At 39.3% G+C, this 19,261-nt stretch overlaps 3 protein-coding genes across 3 annotated transcripts in view; 1 reads left to right on the top strand and 2 right to left on the bottom strand.

Moving 5' to 3' along the window:
• Nucleotides 1–3,885: 3,885 nt before the first annotated feature.
• Nucleotides 3,886–5,333, bottom strand: tcf15 (transcription factor 15). Its single transcript, XM_079358622.1, has 2 exons — nucleotides 4,672–5,333; nucleotides 3,886–4,205 (listed from the first exon to the last, which is right to left on the bottom strand). The coding sequence occupies exons 1-2, from the start codon at nucleotides 5,146–5,148 to the stop codon at nucleotides 4,143–4,145; spliced, it is 540 nt and encodes a 179-aa protein (XP_079214748.1). The 5' UTR covers nucleotides 5,149–5,333; the 3' UTR covers nucleotides 3,886–4,142.
• A 6,354-nt stretch (nucleotides 5,334–11,687) lies between these two features.
• On the bottom strand, nucleotides 11,688–13,632 carry srxn1 (sulfiredoxin 1 homolog). The gene is made up of 2 exons (XM_079358624.1): nucleotides 13,299–13,632; nucleotides 11,688–12,911 (listed from the first exon to the last, which is right to left on the bottom strand). The coding sequence occupies exons 1-2, from the start codon at nucleotides 13,539–13,541 to the stop codon at nucleotides 12,702–12,704; spliced, it is 453 nt and encodes a 150-aa protein (XP_079214750.1). The 5' UTR covers nucleotides 13,542–13,632; the 3' UTR covers nucleotides 11,688–12,701.
• Nucleotides 13,633–13,836: 204 nt separating this feature from the next.
• Nucleotides 13,837–19,261, top strand: part of LOC306833385 (uncharacterized protein) — a 66,411-nt gene continuing 60,986 nt past the window's right edge. Inside the window, exons 1-3 of the mRNA XM_079358623.1 lie at nucleotides 13,837–13,872; nucleotides 13,986–14,068; nucleotides 15,094–15,164. The gene's annotated coding sequence lies outside the window, so the exon portion shown is untranslated. The remainder of the gene's footprint in view (nucleotides 13,873–13,985; nucleotides 14,069–15,093; nucleotides 15,165–19,261) is intronic.

The raw sequence follows: 19,261 nt of genomic DNA, 5'->3' as shown, positions 1-19,261 counted from the left end.
GGGAGCTTTTTGAGGCTGCAGAGCTGCATCAAATTGCCTGTTCAACTGTTTATTTAAAGAAGAAAAAATCCTTTTTTTGGGTGTATTGCTGGATTCTAACCTCTGCCTCTGGGTTTTGGCGGTCTGCTGGCGGTTGATTGTCCAAGCCTGCGGCAGAACAGAGCTGCTTTACCTCGGTGTGTATTGTTCCCTAATTTCTTCTCTGGGATTTCCTCCTGCCAACTCCCCCCTGACGCCCACCCATCCTATTTACTGCACAGCCCTCCATCATCCTCCCTCTGTCTGAAAGCGTTGCCAAACTCTCTGGCACACGAGAACAATTGTTCTTGTATGTTTTAGGAGACACAACCTGCTTTCTCAGACAGGCTTTTCTCCCCCACAGAAGCTTAGCTGATGGCTGGGCAGACAGGCTTCCTCCTCCATCTGTAAAGAAGTGAAGTCATGTTCAGTAAACTCGGAAGCGAGGTATCCGAGTCCTGAGCCCCAAAGTGACACAGAGACATTAATATCTTTGACATGCAGGTGGAACGGGAGGCCGTCTCCCCAGCCAGTGAGCATTTGAAACATGCTGAAACAGAATGTGAGTGCACGAGCGATTAAAATACGACCATGTGCAGGCTTGTTTCTAACAAGAGCGCTCTGGCAGGACTGCAAAATGCTGAAGGTAAGCACCCATCTGGGAGTCAGGACTGCGTTCCCAGATGAGGCTGAAAAAGCGCTTTACATCCTTCCCGTTTCTGGATCATCTATTTCAGATTTTTTTCCGTCTCTGTTTTTTTTTGGAGGGGAGGAAAGGACAGGAACATGTTTGAGCAGTGATTTGTGTTTAATTTGGAGAGAGGTTTTCATGTGGACATTTCTCATCAACAACATTCATGAATGCTTTCTAAACGTTACAGATCTTCTTTTGTTGTTTTTCCAGCTCAACAACCCACATATCCAGACTGAGAAAAAAAACAAGCAAGAACACTTATCTGCAATCTGTGACTGACAATACAACGCTGAGACAAATGTTCAGTAAAGTGGATTTTACCTGACAATAAGTCTTAAACACTGGAGGATCACATAAATTGTTTTGTTTTTAAGGTTTTCTTTTAATTAAACTTTATTGCTCGGTTGAAATTATCTGCTTCTGTGCAACCATCTGCTATCCCAATTCAGGACACATTTATTAGAAATTGATTAAATGTACTGAGGCTTTTTCTTGGTTTTAAACCAATATCATACCCTGCACACTAAAAAAATATGTCTGATGCTATTTTAAACAAATTAACATCATAATAGTGCTATCTCACTAATGGGATCCTCAGTATTAAAATCGACAAAAATGTTTTGTCCCAGAGTTAATATCATTTATAGCTTGGGTTATTTTACTGTATTTTCATGTAAACATTGTGTGCTGGGATTGTGTTGTCCTGTAGTTTATCTTTTGATTTTATAATTTGAAATGTACATCATATTGTAATGTTTTTTTTCAGGCTCAGTTTGATCAATCACTCTTCTTTTTCGTTGTGTTAGAGTGTCATCTTGCTAATTTCTAAAAAGTGAAAAGAACGAGTAAAGACTTTCATCGAGTCAAATGTAAGAAAATAAAGAAAGTGATTTGTTCGTGTTTTCTGTTTCCACCCAACAAATCAAAGAACATCGACGTTAAGGTCATTTTCCATCTCCGGTCAGGAAGAAGAGTCTGCTCAGATGTCTAGCTTCACTTTAGCTCCACTGAAAATTCTTCCTGCAGAACATGTCTTTTGGGATAAAGATATGCAAGGATCCGAGGAAGAGGAAATACTCACCAAAGTGAAGCAGTAAAGCTCTGCAGTGGTCCCAAGGCGGATCTTCTCCTGTCAGACATATTAAACACATCCACACTGACCTTATTTGCTTCCTTTGCTTTTCTCTTCTGAATGGTCCTTGGGATCAATTTGTTAGCTGTCATCTTGAAGGGTGGGAGGGTGGGGTCGGGGGGTCTTCTTCTTGATTTGTTGAAAACTCTCCTACTTGGTTGGCTTGTTCTGAAGAGTACCAACAGAGATTCTTACATCTGGGTCCCAGCGCCGGATGATGTCAAGACTGGCGCTGACCCAAAGCTCGTCGCACTGAGAGTTCCTCAAAGAGGTCGACTGCACGTTATTTTCCCTTCCTGTGCCTCCGTGACATCTTCCTGCCGGGGGGGAACCTCGGGGAGCCATTTGAGGAGGCCTAGGCCCCGAACACGGAGTACCTAGCATAGCAAATTCCAATTATCCTGACAGGAGCAGGTGGGGGAGGGAGGGAGGTGAGAGGAGATCAGACCCCCAAGCAAGCACCTTTAACTGCCTGAAAATTCACTTTCCATGCAGCCCTCTGCGCCACCTGGGAGCCTGCCCCGGTCTGATTCTAGGGCAAAGTTTTAAGTCTGATTCAGAGTTATGTCTTACAGGAACTCAGACGGAGCTCTTTGCGTCAGAGCTTCAGCCCGCCTGTTAGACCAATCACGGCAGTGTCTTCAGACCGGATACAAGTCAAAAAAGACACTGGAGTGATTTTCACTCAACAAGCTGATTTCTCAGTGCTGGTCAAAGGGTTTCAAGTGAAAGTGGTCTGACTCGCTCCTTGCTTTGGTGACCAAAATGAATATAATCATAGAAAATAAATCAACTTCTGATGTTGTTTCAATGCCGACACCAGTATTGGAAATTCTTTGGATCAATAATTATCAGACCCCATAATGACTTGCTTATTCTTGTCTGAAACAGAACCCTAAAGCAAGACATACAAGTCATCGCTGCCACTTAAAGAACAGTTTTACAGCAGAGAAATGATGTGCTCATTGTTGCAGACGGTTTTAATAAAACCAACCTCGACTACGTCTGACTGTGTCAGTTCAGCAGCAGGATCCCCTCGACCCCCTTCTTCTTGACACTCGATTCTTAACGTCAGCAATCTGTGTTTTTCTTCTTGACACGTTTAAAGGTGGTATATTATTTAGAGATAGAATAAAAAATAAATAAATAAGAGAAACAAAAGAAAACTTTTTTTGTAAACAATCCTGGTTTCTAGAAGATTGTTCGATGAGCTCACAGTGTCAGGAGGAGATGTTAAACCAAGTTATAGCTTAGCTTGTTTCTATCTTCTCAGCTTGACTTGATGTCAGGATTTCTAACTTAAGATCTGAACCAGGCTGTGCAACATTTGAGATTATACTGTGAATATATAATCCCACTTGTATCAGAGGGGAACTTTGTAAATACTCAAGGTACCATAATGGGTATCAGGAAGGGAAAATGCATACCAACACATCTGTTCATAAAACTAAAGAGGAAAATGTACAATCAGGATCAACAGCAGCATTGAATCAGCATTATTCACCATCATTACACATCCACAGTGCTTCACTTCAGCGCTCCACCGTGACCTCTGAGCTCTAACCCCATCTCTCCCCGTCCATCGGGCCCACAGCAGTGATTTATCCCTCTGACATACCAACAGCTGTGTTGGGGGCTCCGAGCAGAGTGTGGGCTACTATTTGCCGTGACTAATCGATAACAGACTTCAAAAAAACACCGATCGTGAGAGCTAGAAAAAAAAATACACGAGTCATTGATACCAGAAACTCCAGAACTTCTGCTGAAGCTTCAGAAACATCTCGGCTGCATAACACGAAACAATGGAAGCATGTTTGTGAGAGAAAGACAGCTTTCCTGAATGAAATGAAGGTTGTTTCATGCCAATTTAGGGGTTAAGACAAAAAGTATTTTGCTTTTACAGAATTTATAAAGTGTTAATCAAGCATTTATTTAACTTTAGAATAGCTGTTTCTAAACTGTTCTTAAGCTTCCTGTTAAAATAGAAAAGCAAATCTCCCTAAAATTCCATAAAAAATAATCCAGAAATAATCTCTTTTATTTCATAAAATAAACTTTATTTAAAACTTTTGAAAGTTAAAAAAGGCACAAGTTTCAAACAAATGCACTGCATCATTGAAAGGCTTATGCTTACATTTCTCAGTAAAGTATAAATAGTCTCTTCTTTGGTTTCTTCATTTGATCCAGCATGTCAAAGTGTGTGTTGTGTGTGATTGCCTGCTTTGTAACGCCAACATTGACTCTTCCCTGAGAAAGTCTTTGAGGATTTTCAGGTTGTAATCATCCACTGCTCTTCAGTCAGCGTCTCATTCTCAGCGGACCCAGCCCTCGCATCTTTAAACAGTCTTTGGCATCTTTTATCTGAAATAGAAAACAAGATAAACATATTAATGATCATTTGCATTCCAACAGCGTCCTCACACTTTGTGTGTGCTCGGGCCCTCATTGATGTCTCTGTCATATGACACCCTAATCTGTACAAATCAACAACTACGTTTTTCATGACCGTTTTATATCATTATATCATCAGATCAGTTACATCTCCAAATGCAAGAGAAACACAAGTATAGCAAACAATCTGGATTTGACTGTGTGAAGAATTTACTGCATGCTCCGAGACATGCAGTGGGTAAAGGCGCCTTTTACGCACACACTGTAAAAACAAGGCAAACAAGAAATGTAGAAACGACTTAAGTGAAACAAATGCTGAGATAGAGACAAATCAATATTCAAAATATGTTAACTGTTCTCTTGCGTCTAAATTCAGCACAATTTGCGCATCATTTGTAATGTCACGAGATTACAATAGAGTAAAAGCAGCTTTTACCCCTTTTCTTTGGTTGCTCAAACAGAAGGTGCAGATGGTTCGTGGCTGCTGCGCCCCGCTCTCTCCTTGCGCATGGACCGCGTCGAGGCAGGGCTGTCCATCCGAGCCGGCGTCCCCGAGAAGAAGCACGTTTGCTAAATGGGAAATGTAGCTGGACGCCAGGCGAAGAGTTTCTATTTTGGAGAGTTTTCTGTCCACCGGCTCGGTGGGAATGAGAGTCCGGAGGGCTGTGAAAGCGGTGTTGACACTCTGGGTCCTTCCCCTCTCCCGGGCGTTAGCTGCGCTCCTCTGCTTCACCACCACAGGCTCAGCTTCAAGTTTGCGCGAAATCCTCCGTCGTTTCTCAGTGGACCTACAGAAACTTTGCTCCGAGCTGCCGTCGCTCTCGCTGCGGTAGTCGTCATCCTCAGAAGTGATGGTGAAGTCTGAGTAGATCAACTGTGTCGTCACGGGCCGCAGCATGGCGAAAGCCATCATTAAAAGCTTCAAAAGCAAACTCCAAATCCGTAGTTAGGATAACGGAACCGTTCTGCAGGGGCTATCCCCGCATCTCTTTAAGTTACAAAGAGTGCATGTAACAATTTAGGAAGAAAACACGTTTGTAACAAAGCATACAGACTCCTCATCAGTCTGTGTGCAGTAGCTTGTTTGAGGGATGGACCCTGACTACCTGCACAGCTGGCTCTTATAGCTGGATGGGAGGAGCTGCTCGCAGCATTCACTATTATAGTAAACCCAAAGTGTAACTCACTATGTGCCACATTTTTAACTAAATAAATGCACAGTTGACTTTTAGAACTTACAAGACAAAAAGGGTGGTGGCACATTCATCCCCAAAATCCAGGGACAAGTTCTATAAAACACAAACAAGTAGGCTATTCTTTAAAAGTTAAAATTCTACATCTTAAAAATAATCAAGCAGGAAAATAAAAGGCAGCAATATGAGATCAAGTTTAGGAGAGTTCTGATATTCCTTATGTGTTACAGTTAGACTCTATGTTTGTGATGTTATGCAGTAACATTAGACCTAATCTTCACATTTTGTATTCGATTCCAGCTAGTTTGATTTTTTTTTTTTAATTTTGTAAATTAAATTACAGATATGTAGATAACATTTTCATCAATAAAGTTTCAAAGCTGTCAAATCAAGTTGGTGTAAAATCTTTGATATGCAAAATACAATAAATACAATAAAAAAGTAAATCTATTTATTTATTTCATGCTTATTTGTATAGAGACAAATATGTAACAAATAAACTGATGCCACCCACTTCAGCATTTACTAAAGTAAGCGTGTTTGCAAAGTGCAATCATATTTTCACACCTTTTCATCGAGTTTCTGCATTGCATGAAAATATTCAGATCTTAAAAGTACTTCCACCACAGGGGTAATCTACTGCAGGTAAATCTAGAAACTAGGGGACCAGCCGCTGGGTTATAAAGCTGCGAAAGTCAATAGTAATTAAAAGTCTTGAAATGTCATTTAGAGAATAATGTTTGCCTTGTGCCTATTTAAAAACTTTACTGTCTTGTTTTAACCTGACATGTTTATGGTGCTGCCACCCGCTGACATTTGTTTTTGTTGGCTGGTAAACCACAGTGATGCAGTCCGGCCCAAAATGAACCCAGTCCTGCACCAAACCAAACTTAATGGTGCAGGTGTTTGGAGAACACGAGAACTGGATCTGTATGTAAATCATGTTTGTCTTGTCGACTCTTACATTTCCATTGTATGTGGTCAAGTCAAATGCAAGGACTTATTTCATTTGAATATATTGTTCCAGGAAGTATGACTTGTTGTTCGACCTTGCGTCCCCATTAAAAAGCAACAGAAAGACTTGGGATAACTTAAAGTAAATAATCATGTTGTTAAGTCAACATATTAAAAGCTGCTGTTGGGTTACAATGCCAAAGGAAAGGGAAATGTGAGTAAATACACACTGAGAAGAAGATGCTGGAAGGGTGACACTTTATTTGCTTTCTGCCCCAAGTTTAAAAAAAACAAAGCAGTTGCAAATGTTTGATTTAAGTCACATCAGGACACGTCTCCTTCAACTACAGTCTGCAGCAAATGCAACCAGTTAAGTTTGTCTCAGCTGCAAAAACAGTCAGACATCAGACACCCAAACTGTCTGACTGTTTTAAGGTCACTGAGGTCTCAATAGCAGACACAAAGCTGAACCAGTAAACCGGCTGTTTTTTTTTTGGTTAGCATAAATAAGTTAGGGTCTCCAGAGAGTTAACTTTATACAAATTAATTAAAAGAATTACGAGTCATTGAATATACACAAACTGATACAGATCTGTGATATCTGATAATCCCTCAGTCACAAATTAAAGGTTAAGAAATTCCCCCAAAGGATCAGCAAATAAATTAATTTGCAAATATCAGACACTCTGTTGCTGTTGGGTTAATTACTTTTTTCAGGAACCCTGAGGCATCAATTTTGTGTGTTTGTGGGACAACCAGCCTGTCAAATGCATGCTTAAATGTCAATTTAACAAGATGCATATGAAGCTAACTTGGAGCAACTGTCGTACTTCAAGGAACTGTGAAAGAAGCACATACATTTATGAGACCACAGCATGTTGTTTTTGCCTCCCACTGAGTCTTGAGTTGTTGTTCTTCAGAGATCTCCAACAACAGCAGCTCTGTCTGAAGAACAGATCAGGACAGAAGGTGTTCTCTGTTTGAGCTGTATGTTTTTTAGTTCTACAGATGACAACCTCAGGTTGTCCGTCCAACACTTAGCATTTTTTTTTAACAGTAAGTCATTTATTTTGAAGAATTGCATTCCTTAAACAAGAGAGATTAACAAATCAGATGAAAACGGGAAAAGGGAAAAACAAGTGTCCGTGGCAGTGCAGGCCCTAAATGAGTCTGTTCATTATTTTATTAGGATTAAACTAAATGACTGAATGGTTTACCTGACTGTCGATGTACCTTACTGTACAGGTATAGACTTTAAAAGATTCTTTCTTGTTAAAGCTATCAGCATGCCAATGTGTTTGGTGAAACAGCTTTTTGCATTTTTGCAATCAATTACTTTTGAAATGTTGTTAACTCTTGTTTGTTTCTCGATAATTACCCACCTCATAACTTCACCATTTAGAACACACTATTTTCAAGGATGTTGTTTTCTTAAATTTGCATTTACGTCCAAGGTCAATCAAGTTGAGCATGTTCAATGCTAATGGACCGCTAATATTCTGCCCCTTATCCACCTGTCATCATCAAGGCCACTGTTTCCCTCACAAATGGATGTGGTGGTCTTTATTGAATCGTTAAAATGGAAAATACAAGAAGAAATAAAGCAGCAGCAACTTTCCACTGTTGGTGGGAGAAACTTGTGTACTTGATTTTCTAGATTTTTCTTGCAGTCAAGCAATCCCATTAAAAGCTGAAAACCAACAATGTGTTGATCCTGCTAACAAGTACCGCCTGTGTAGCCAAAGCCAGATATAGTTTAATTCCTCTGTGTGATAGTGCTCCATTGTTTTCCGACTATTCAAAAGACATCAATCCGTTTCTTCATTACAGGGAACACAATACAAGCAGTTTATTTTGAGCGAATCCCACATTCACAATACTACTGCTGAACACTCACAGGAGCGTTAAACGTTTGGCTGATACCCCCATTGAAATCACCTTTAGTCCTATTCAAGTATCATTTGAAGAAGCTAACATTGTCCAGGTATTTTAGTAAACTGAACAGTCACAGCCAGTTTTACTGAAATGACTAAATCTGAACTTTGGTGATTTAAAGATTTAGGTCTCCTCTTTGGGAAAAGGGCTCTGTGCTAAAAGCAACAGACAGCTGGCTTTAGTTTTTCATGGGAATATGGAGATCAGTTTCCTGTCCCTGTGTTCCTGGCCATGTTTAGGAAACACACGCAGTTAAGGTTAGGACTATAGTTGTTGTAAAGAAAAACGTAAAGGTCACATAAAATGCAAAATGCACTTTATTTTTCTTTAACACTTACACCTGTCCTGTATGAGTTTCATCACAAAAGGCATTAACCCCTCCACAAAGTGGGTTTCATTCCCACAACTAGGTGTTTGTTCTGCCCTATGAGTCTGTCATCTCACAGAGGGGGCGTGGTCAGACACAGCTCATTTACATTTAAAGTTACAGACACATAAACAGCCTGTTCTGAGCAGAGATGAAATAAAGGTTAATAGGTATCCAGGATCAGACTGGATTTTTGGCAAGAAACTTCACAGACATGTTTTGGGGAGCTTTCTGAGACTTGGACTTTAGACTGACAGGCCATTTTCTGCTAAATAAAAGCTGTACAGCTGTAGCTTCATAACTGATTTTTGCCTCTTAAATTTGAACATTGTCTGTTTTCTTTACTCCTTCCTTACAGTTAGAGGAATATTTTGTGGTTGTAGATTTATTAATCAGGTTATTTGTCAGGGATAATATATATATATGCAGTGCATTACACACCACTGTTGCATGCAGGCTTTGATTATTCTAATTTTGCAGCAGGGGCTTTGGGCAACAGGTTAAGTCATCAACACAATTTATGAGGAATATGCCGTTTTGTTTACCTACTACATCCATAGAGGAGACTTGTCAAGTGTTTACTCTGATCGGCAACCTTAGAGAAAATCATCCACAAAGCAAAACTGTGATGAAAGTCCTCACACAGTGTGTTACAGAGCACACAGTGGTGAGGTCAGAGGGTGGATACGGCGTTGCAAATCTGGCACAAATTACACGCCTGCAGAAACCGGCAGTGTGAGGGAATTCCGGATAGGAAGCTGTGAGAAGTCATCAACCAAACTCTTTCAAGAGGCTTTGGTTGTAATGCCTCCTCGACTGGAACAAATGGATGAGCTGGCAAGGCAGAAATACTGTTCTAAAGCCGTATTTTACATGTAGAGGGAGAGCCTGAATCATTCGAGGTAGTTATGTACAGTTTGTCCACTGGGTCACTTTATAGACGACAGAAGTGACGGCGGCAGAGGAAACGTCTCTTTTTTTAGTTTTTTTTTTTTAATCAAACAATTATAGACAACAAAAGAGTGTGCACCAATATAAATAAAACACTTCCTCTTCATAGGATCAAACGCTTTCATAAGAAAGAATGATCCTCTCTGTATCATTATTTATATAACTGTGTTTTTTACTGTATTGACATAAAGCCTCAGGGTGGCTGCTGGTGATGTGATTCAGACTTCATCTCAGATGAACTGAATCAATGCTTTGAAATCTGTCGCACTAAATGTAAGCCTTTACTTTTAAATCTAGTAATGGTTACAAATGTTTGTACATACGTCTCTTCTGTAAAGTACATAAACTACACATAAACACAGCCACCAGGGGGCGCACAAGACACCATGAAAAACTTTGAAGTATGTCAGATCATCTTCGCCTTAAACAAAGATAAATCTATTTTAAAATGACTGAACTTTGTCTGATATGTTTCCATCTTAGTAACAGAAATAAAAATTCACTGGATTGAGTTACTCTTTCTCAAGCCAGGTGCTGATTTATCACTTCTGCTGTACTACACTCTGCTGTACAGTACGCTCCTCTAATCAACCTGTCAATTCAAACTTTGGTTCATGCCTGACATATGATGTATTTGTACTGGTCTGTCATTTATCTTAGGTGACCATTGGACACATCCTTACTTCATTCACATGTATATTACCTCTAAAACTTCTGCTTTAAAAGTTTTTTATTTATGCCTTTATGAAGCGGATAGGACAGACAGTGGGCAGTGTGAAATAAGAGAGATGGTAAATGACAGGCAGAAAATGTACTTCTTTTATTTTCTGTTTATTATGTCTTATATTATAAAATCATATTTTACTTCTTATTTTAAGGCCCTGATTGTTATTAATGCACTGTTTGATAAAAGTGTAAAGCACTGAATGGTGCAAACTGAATATCAATTATATTTTAATTAAACTAGCCTTGACTTGCTTTAGCACTTTATTTAAAAGGCTTCATTTCTCTTTTTTTCTCTATGAAAGAATAAAAAAGTCGAATTGAATGCAGTCTGTGTTTATGTTTTTTTTTTTAAACCTGAACAACAAAAGTGATTTTAGGTCAAGATTAAGCAATAGAGCAGTAAAAGTATTTGAGAATTGACATTTGTAAAAAAAAAAAAAAAAAATGGCCACAAACACTTCCTCTTCTTAGCCCCTTAAGACCTCTTGATCTGTTTAAATCCTGAAAGATAAAGTGCCCAGACCCACCCAAGGAAAAAGCTCCCAGAAAGCAACAGGTGCAATATATGTTTTCATACCGGTGTTGCGTGTCAAAACGCCTTTGAGGATATGGTTACTTCCAGACAGTGAGCGAGCCACAGGAAGTCTTCTCACACGCGACGATTCAAGGGAGAAATTTAGAGTCCTTTAGGGCCGGTCGGTAAAAGCTGCCTCGGGTCTCTCCCTTCATTTCCTCAATGGTCACAAAGGGAGACCATCAAGCAGCTCTGCTCTCGCATTGTGAATGTGCTGATGTCAGAAAAAGCCTCGTCTGTGAGCAATGACCCTTAATGTACAGTTTACTCGTATCAAAGCTACAGTTCCTTCCTCCAAGAGTGAGGGGGGAAAAGGAACAGATTTAATGACAGCTCCGTTTCAAGGTCAGCGTCCACAACAAACAGGCCTTCATAGCAGAAACAAACTATTATTATTATTATTATTATTGTTTAAAGATTGCAGTTCTATACTTTTATCTCTTTGTGGTCAAGTGATGTGTCAGCCATCAATCTTGGTTGCACAGATTTTTTTAAAATAATTTCACCATGATGACTTTTCAAGAACAGACAGAATGAACTTTGGTTAAAGAGGGTTTTCATGTAAACTGACCAGGACTAGACTCATTTATCTTTTTTTTTTTTTTTTTTTTAAAATAGGACACTCCTATAGGAGCAACTAATTCAATTCAAACAACCTTATCAATACATGTGAGTGTAATTGGAGCAACTGGCAAATACTCTTGAAAACATTAAATGTTAGTGAAAATACCAGAAGAATCAAAACATCTCTTTATGACAGCACTGGAACTTTTATTAATCATATTCTGGGTGTGATGTGGACTCTTTTATTTGAATGTGTGTTTACAGTGCATGTGTGATTGCTTGGCCTTTTTGAGAACACTCTGATGTAATAAATACTTTTAAACATCTGTATCATGTGCATTTGAAATGCTCTTTCAGAAGACTTTTTGATAACTAATGTGTAATCAGTAAGTGTTTTCAAAGTAGACCTAATAAGTCTGTCCCATGTGCAATCAGTGCAACACCTCACTTCTCTCTGAGCGTGCATGCACACGTCCTAAAAGCATGTGGAGGATATGGTAAACAGGAACATGTCTCTATCAGTGTGCCTGCACTGTTTTCATGTGAGTCTCATATTATCATTTGAAATTAGTTTATCTGAAGGACACATATATAAAAATAAGATAAATACTTTCAAGTAACAACCTATGGATTTCTCCTTCTGAGGGGCGATCAGTAAAAGGAGCTTATGATTGAAAGAAGGGGCAAATGTGTTGTCAGCTTGATGTTCCCAAACATCTTGGAATAATTCATCATTTCAAAGTCATGAATATTGTACCTTTATCCTCTTCTCATTCTGCCAACATGTCCTGAATGCAGCAATACAACTGGCTGACAATGCCATATTGTCAAGACTTTTTGTATCATTGGAATATCAGAGGCATTTTTTATTATTATTACCAACAACTGCATGTTTCCAAGTATCACAAGTGAAAACCGCTGCTGTCACTCATCTATTTACCCATTATAATTTTAACTGTACAATAAATAACTGCACATAAAATAGTATAATCTGTTTATACAAACACACTCACAAGCAGACATATATATCCTTTAAATAACATTAGATAAGTTCTAAAAAACTTTCTCTGTTTGGCTAAAGAGTTACATTTCCCCCTACTGGTAAATCCTCACTCTGCAGTCAGCAGCTGAAAAAGAAGGCTTCATGTGTGTGAATCACCTGAACGAAGTCTCTAAAAAATACACTCTAAGCTGCTCCAGTGTCAGCGCAGATCAGGTGTGGAAGCCCCCAGGTAGGTGATGAGGTCTGAAGTGTTTGATTTGATGAGCTTGGCTGGGATGGTCGACATGTTTAACCTCTGATAGGCAGCAAACCTGTGACAGCCTCCGAAAGAGTAGAAGTAATTCCCCCCCTCTCGACCTTTGATCCAGAGCACATCAATGGGAGGAACTACACTGATGTCTGCTGACTCCTGGAAGGACAGACAAAATGACAGTTAATACTTTCAGCAGATTTAGAGCAAAGAACAACATAAAACGTGAAGTACAATACAATGTGAACTTTATTTATAGTAGAAATAAAACATCTTTACCAACATAAATGTATCAGCACATGAGCGTTATGTTCTCTCCTAAAGGCAGAGAAATAGTCTAAAAAGTAAAAGAAAAAAAGTATAGACCTCCTACTTTTGTAACATTGTTACAAACAACCGCACAAAACGTCCCATAAATAAATCACACATTCTTTATGTAAGTAAGAGATACATGTTATATGAAAACAAATAATCATTTTACGTCTTAATACAACGCCTTACACTGACTTTTAAATACAGACATACATAGGAAACATATTGTTTTACCCTTATTGTGTGCATCAGACTCTGGACTTTCAGCTCGTCCAGTTCAGGAGGAAGAGGTCTGATGATGACGTCCATCGGGACGTTATGAACTTCCTTCACGTTGTCTGAGTGAATCGACTTGTTGACGCAGCTTCTCTCGTCTCCCGCCGCCTCAGCTGACTGAAGGGACTCTGACGACATGTTTCTACAAGATGAAACAAACAATTTAACCCCGGGATTACCGCCGAGCCATAGCCGAAACATTTACCTTCTGACTTTAGTAAACTCGTCTCCCTCAGACTGTGCGTTTCTCTACTTCCTCGAAACTAGTTTGTTTACGTAGTGCGTAACGTTTGCGTCGTCAATGGGAGGTTTTGATTGGTCATTGGCGCTGTCAATCACGTATGTACTACGCCCCTTCTTAACAGTCGCTACTAGTTGGCTTGTTAAAAAAAAGACCGAAAAACTCGTTTAATCCGAGGTTAAAACCTCACAACGTGTATTTGTTTCACAAGTGATTGACACGGGTGTTTTAGACTGCCTATTGCTGCCATAGAAAGCCCATTTTAAAGGATGACAATATCTGCTCAATTAGGTAGCTATCCCAAATGAGGTCTAAACTAAGTAGAATAGCCTACTATAGTGTTGCATTGTCAATATGTTTTTAAATGCAACATTGATATATCATGTTTTTTTTTTTTTTATAAGCAAGGGGTTTCTTATTCACACATCCAAGACTAAAGAGCAAAATGAGGCCTACCAGTTATTTCAACTGGAATCAACTGCTGCAGGTAAGTTTAACTCCACCAATGACTGATCTGGCTCTGTATCTGCTGAATAATCCAGTTCAATGGCAAGTTACTAACTAGTTTTGTGATTTGATACGGAGCAGTATAGCCTACATGTAGATTGGGTGATTGTTGAAATGAATGCCAGCTGTAGGTTAGTTATTGTTAAGGATTGAAGCAGTTTTGAACCAGTAGTGGAATTTGATGGGTTGGCAGTGTAAACAGTAATATGAAACTTACTCTTAAGCTTTAAATCCTGGGAAACTTTGAATTAAAGAAAATAATTTCTGTATTTTTGTTTTTAGTGACTCTTTTCTGTTGACGCATCATTTTTACCTTTTCATTTGATTGGTAATGTCTTTGGGTGAAGATGTACACCCACAGAATTAGTATTTAACTGCACGACTGTAGATCACTGCTTTAACCAGTGATGGACAGTCATCCATAAGACAGACGAGGAAACAAATACAGACACCAGTGTTATATCCTCTATGCTTACACAAACATATTCCTTCAGATGCATGCAGTTTGTTTCCTCATATGCTCTGGATATGTTTGAGGTCACACAGATCTGATCTGTTGTACAATCCAATAACAGAAGCACTTTTAGAGCTTTGTTAAAATCATGATGATGAGCAGTCAATGAAGAAGTAATGAAGTATCAACCTCATAGCAAAGTGAAGTGTGTGCTTTTCAAACAGAACATTCGGGTTAACAAGCTGGCTCCCTGGCATGTAAACAGCCTTTATTGTTAGAAAGCTGTTGAATATTTCTTGGCGTCTATAGATATAGTGCCAAACAAAAACTTTAGCCCTTTTCTGAGACAACTTATTCACTCCATGGCCAAACTGTTTCTCATTAAATTGTAGTCCTGCAATTAGTTGTGCAGTTGAAAGGCGCCGCTACAAGCTCACAATCCTTTGGTGACAATAGTTTTTAATGAGGTCAGAGTTTTGTGTTGTCGACTGTTGCGTGATATAGGCTTCCTCCATCAAAGTGCACTAGTTGGTGATTTTCTATTTTTGCAGGGATTTCAAAGAGCCAGCCAGGTTGCTGTGGTTACACAAAAAGGGACGTCTGGGCCCGCAGCATCGCACAGGTGAGTGGAAAGCTTCAAAGATTTGCGGCAGTGGAGCGGAAACAGAACTATTGTTGTTTTCGACCAACGCTCAGCCACAGCATCTTCTAATGAGACAATTAAAAATGATTTCTTGGACAGGACAGGCAGGGCCATTATATTGAATTATTACAAATACTTTGAACTACAATGGAAGCGTCTCTCATGTTGATTAATTGGTCACATGGGGATCAGTAGCAACATGAAGGAGGTCTATATATAGTGGTTAATCATTAACAGTTGTATCAGTACATTATATATCCTTGTAGAATAAAAAGGAACTAAACGCAGCCTCTGATTTAGGACCCGCAGTGAATAAAAACACCTTTTTCTTTTTTACTTTTACAGCAACATTATGTTTCTGGTTTCCCCAAAAGTCATTTTAGATTGTTTGCCGTTTATCCATTTGAAGAGCTATTTGGCTGATAGTACTATAATAAAGAGTAACTGAATAACTCCATTTATGTTGTAATATGCTGATAGTGAGCATGCCGCTGCCTGCGTCACTTGGTGTTTCTGTCTGAATAACTACAGTATTGTAAATATGTATGATGACATTTCCCCCCCTGGGCATTCACCACTTTATACAATGTCAGATTCTTTGCTGTCAATCAAAAGCCACTTTATCACATCGCTGAAAGACGCCAGCATCACACAAAGAGAAAAAAAAAAACCCTGTCAGTCAAAGCATATAGACATGTAAATCATATCCAGTGCTGCGGTGTGTTTGGAGTCCCACTACACTCCATGTGACCCTCTGCTGTCACAGCAGGACTGTATTCTAGTCACTAACATATCTCAATTACTTAGATTGAGTTAGTCACACAGGTACAGCGGCAGGTCACGGAAGAACAGTTCCCACATAATGATTTGCTGTTAATATTAGATTTCAGTCCCCGTGGGATTGTCACACTTAGAGCAGCTGGAGAAAATTACCTGCCAGCTTTCCGACAGGGAAGTGAGCTATATTTATTTATACCATCTTCTTTTCTTTTTTTTTAACACGTTGACACGCTTTTAAAGTGATAATTATTCTGATGGTGATTTTCAGTCTTCAAACTATAGCTTTGTGATAGATGAATGTGTCTAAAATTGTGACTCGGTTTAGCAGCAGAAGATGTTGCCGTTTGCGGCTGAATGTGTGACTGGCTCTCGCAGCTTAAACTTATGAAATGACTTTCCGCACTGACTCCTTCTAGTAAACTGCCCAGAACAGGATTTCTGTTTAATGATCTTCCTTGCTTTGAAATGAAATTGCTCTTCCAACCTCACCCCAGAGAGAGGAGACGCAGTACATTTGGAGTGAGATTATTTAGATGCGGATTATGTTGCAGACTTGCATTTCAGTTAATTACCTTAACCCTTAAAACTGAAGCAATACATGTTTTTTAGCTGATCAACCATAAACATAAATAGCTTTCAAATATTCTCATTTATCCATTAAACAAATGGTAAAAACCTTACGTCTGTGTTTCTTTCGCTTCCTGTGTTTCTGCATGTATTGTATATGAAAAGGAAAAAATGAGCTATTTAAGGAATGCACTCCTTGACTTCAGCTTGAGTGCTGATGACAAGTTGGATATCTTAGATGCATAAAAATGTGATTTTGACATGACTTCAAAAAGAGAAGCATACGGATGAGGTGGACCCTCTGCCAACAGAGAGACGGGGAAACAGATGGGTTTTACACAAACAGCACAAACATCAAGAACACTGAGTTAAAGAGCTTGGCAGTCTCACTTGATGAAACAGTGAGGAATGGAGGCACTTTTAATGAGCCTCTCTCCTGTGATGCAGAATGTGAAAAGACAAACTGTTAGCTCTTAAAGGGCCAGTTACAGTTGGTTGGCCCTGAATGGTTTACTAACCTCTTGTTGATTATTGTTGGTCATTGTGCACGCACACTGGTTATTAGATGGATAGAGATGAGATTCAGGAAATATAAACTGAAACCATGTCCCACACTTGTGATTCTAAGTGGAACTCTTTTGGCATTTAACAAAGTTTGATGTTGTTGATTTTGAGTGCTGACAGTTTGTGATTCACCAACAGATGGCGCCAGATGTATGGGGAGGGTCAGAGGAGAGGCTGGCAGGTGTTGAATCCAGAAGTGATAGTTTCTCTTATTAGAAAAATGTCTTCTTGTTTTTTATCTCCTGTTAGAAGCTGAGAGACACCAGTTGCAAAAATTCAAATTATTTTTCATTGTAAATTTGAAACTGGCAGTGACAAAGAACAGTGGAGTATTTTTATTAGACTGTAGTTTTTGTACACACTTTTTTTTTGATTTAGCGACTTTGGCCCATCACAAGTTCTCAGAGCCTCTTCGAACGTCTTCAGATGTCTTGTTGTACGGCACACTTGGACTATCACAGCCTCCTTACATTGGGCATGCTCAGTAACCACGAGGCCTTCAGCGCCCCATTTTATAACATTTTTAACAACTTAAATATTAGATATATTCTGAATAATGATCTGACTGACTTTTTTTAACTGGGTGGTAAATCAGTGAAAAACACTGAGGGGCAGAGAAAGCAAATATCATTATTACCAACGGTTCTGTCATATTCTGATGTATTTTTGATTTATTGATTGATCTTTAAATGTCAGTTCAAAGGGGAACTTGGTTATTACAGTTTCCTGGAGTTCCAGAGCTGAAAGATATCCAGTTTACCATCTCATTAGGAAAAGTGAAGTCGATATAAATGTCACAAGATGTCATTTTAGCATTATTTCTTTACAGATTCAAATCGTTCTTTTTTTTTTTTTTTTCTAACAATGAAACATTTAATTTGTCATCTAATCAGTTCGACTTGCTTGAGAAATGAACCACTTGCACATCGACACACTGGAACCTTGTTTATTATGAATATAGATTTTTCTGCTCACATGTCTGCAATCACAGTCATCTTTGCAGTAGAGATCATTTGTCTTTGCATGGAAGCAGTTCAGCTGAAGTGAGAATAAACACAGCTGTAAATGTTTGTGTTTATTTGTTTTGGTTTGTGCTGTTCATTTTCTGTTTCTGCTGCTGGATGAAGATCTGTGCAGTAACCTCGCAGCAACTCCTCAGCCCATCAGAAGGCAGTTACATTTCCTCTCAGACAGTCACTCAGAAGATGATGGTGTTCTCAGGTCAATACCTTTGAAGTGAGCATGTGGCATGCTCAATTTTGTAGGATGTTTTCAATAATTTACCTGAAGTGCTCAGTGTGCGTGTGTGTGTGTGCATGTGTGTGTGTACATCATGTATGAAGGAAGCGCAGCGGTCCCCCTACCTGCCTGCCGGTGCTGATCACTCATTCGCTTCTTGTTCTTACACACACAGCACAACCTCGGGCGTAGTAATTGGATTGCTTGGGTCCTCATTTTATAGTCCATTGCCGTGTAATGAAATCAGTTATTTACTTTCATCATAAAATGTGATAAGGGACAACATCTGCCAGGGTAAAGTTTGAGTGAGTGCGCCCATGAATGATGATGTGCGATCTGCAGCGCTCTGAAATGTTGCTCCTGTGTGCACAAGAATCAACACTGGGTTTAAATTTGACAATTTATGTACTTATTTGTTGAATTTCAGCAACTAAACAAGCACAGGCGCTTGTAGTGACAGCCACAGCAAGCACTGCTTTCCGACAGTAAAGGAGAGGAAAGAGCAGCAGAAGTGTCCCTGCTCTGCTCTCTGCCTGCTGCCTCATTATACTGCTGCTGTGCTGCTGGAGGACACTGAAGGACACAAACGATTGAATTCAAGTGTTGTATATTCCCTGGAAACCAATCAAGAAAAGCCCCAGAATAATAATCCCTGTCCGCTGTCATGATTCATTTTTATTTTGTTCCATATTTTCCTCCCGCTTTTGAGTCGCTCAGAAAGACTAGTTCCAGCATAAAATCAATGTTCCATTAAAATTTAATGACCGGGAAGGGCTTAATAGTGGTGGAACAGATGCCTCTGCTTTTGATAACGCCGACATCCCAGGAACTCTTATTCAATGCTGGATTGGTGTTGTCAGGTCTTCTGACCGTTCCTGCTCTCAGCAGCTGAGAAAAAAAAAACAAAGAAAAATCTTCATTTGCGG

The sequence above is a fragment of the Symphodus melops genome, assembly GCF_947650265.1.
Source record: "Symphodus melops genome assembly, chromosome: 13".
Taxonomy (NCBI): domain Eukaryota; kingdom Metazoa; phylum Chordata; class Actinopteri; order Labriformes; family Labridae; genus Symphodus; species Symphodus melops.
Note: the sequence above shows the minus strand (reverse complement) of the source record. Positions and strands in the feature narration are given on the sequence as shown.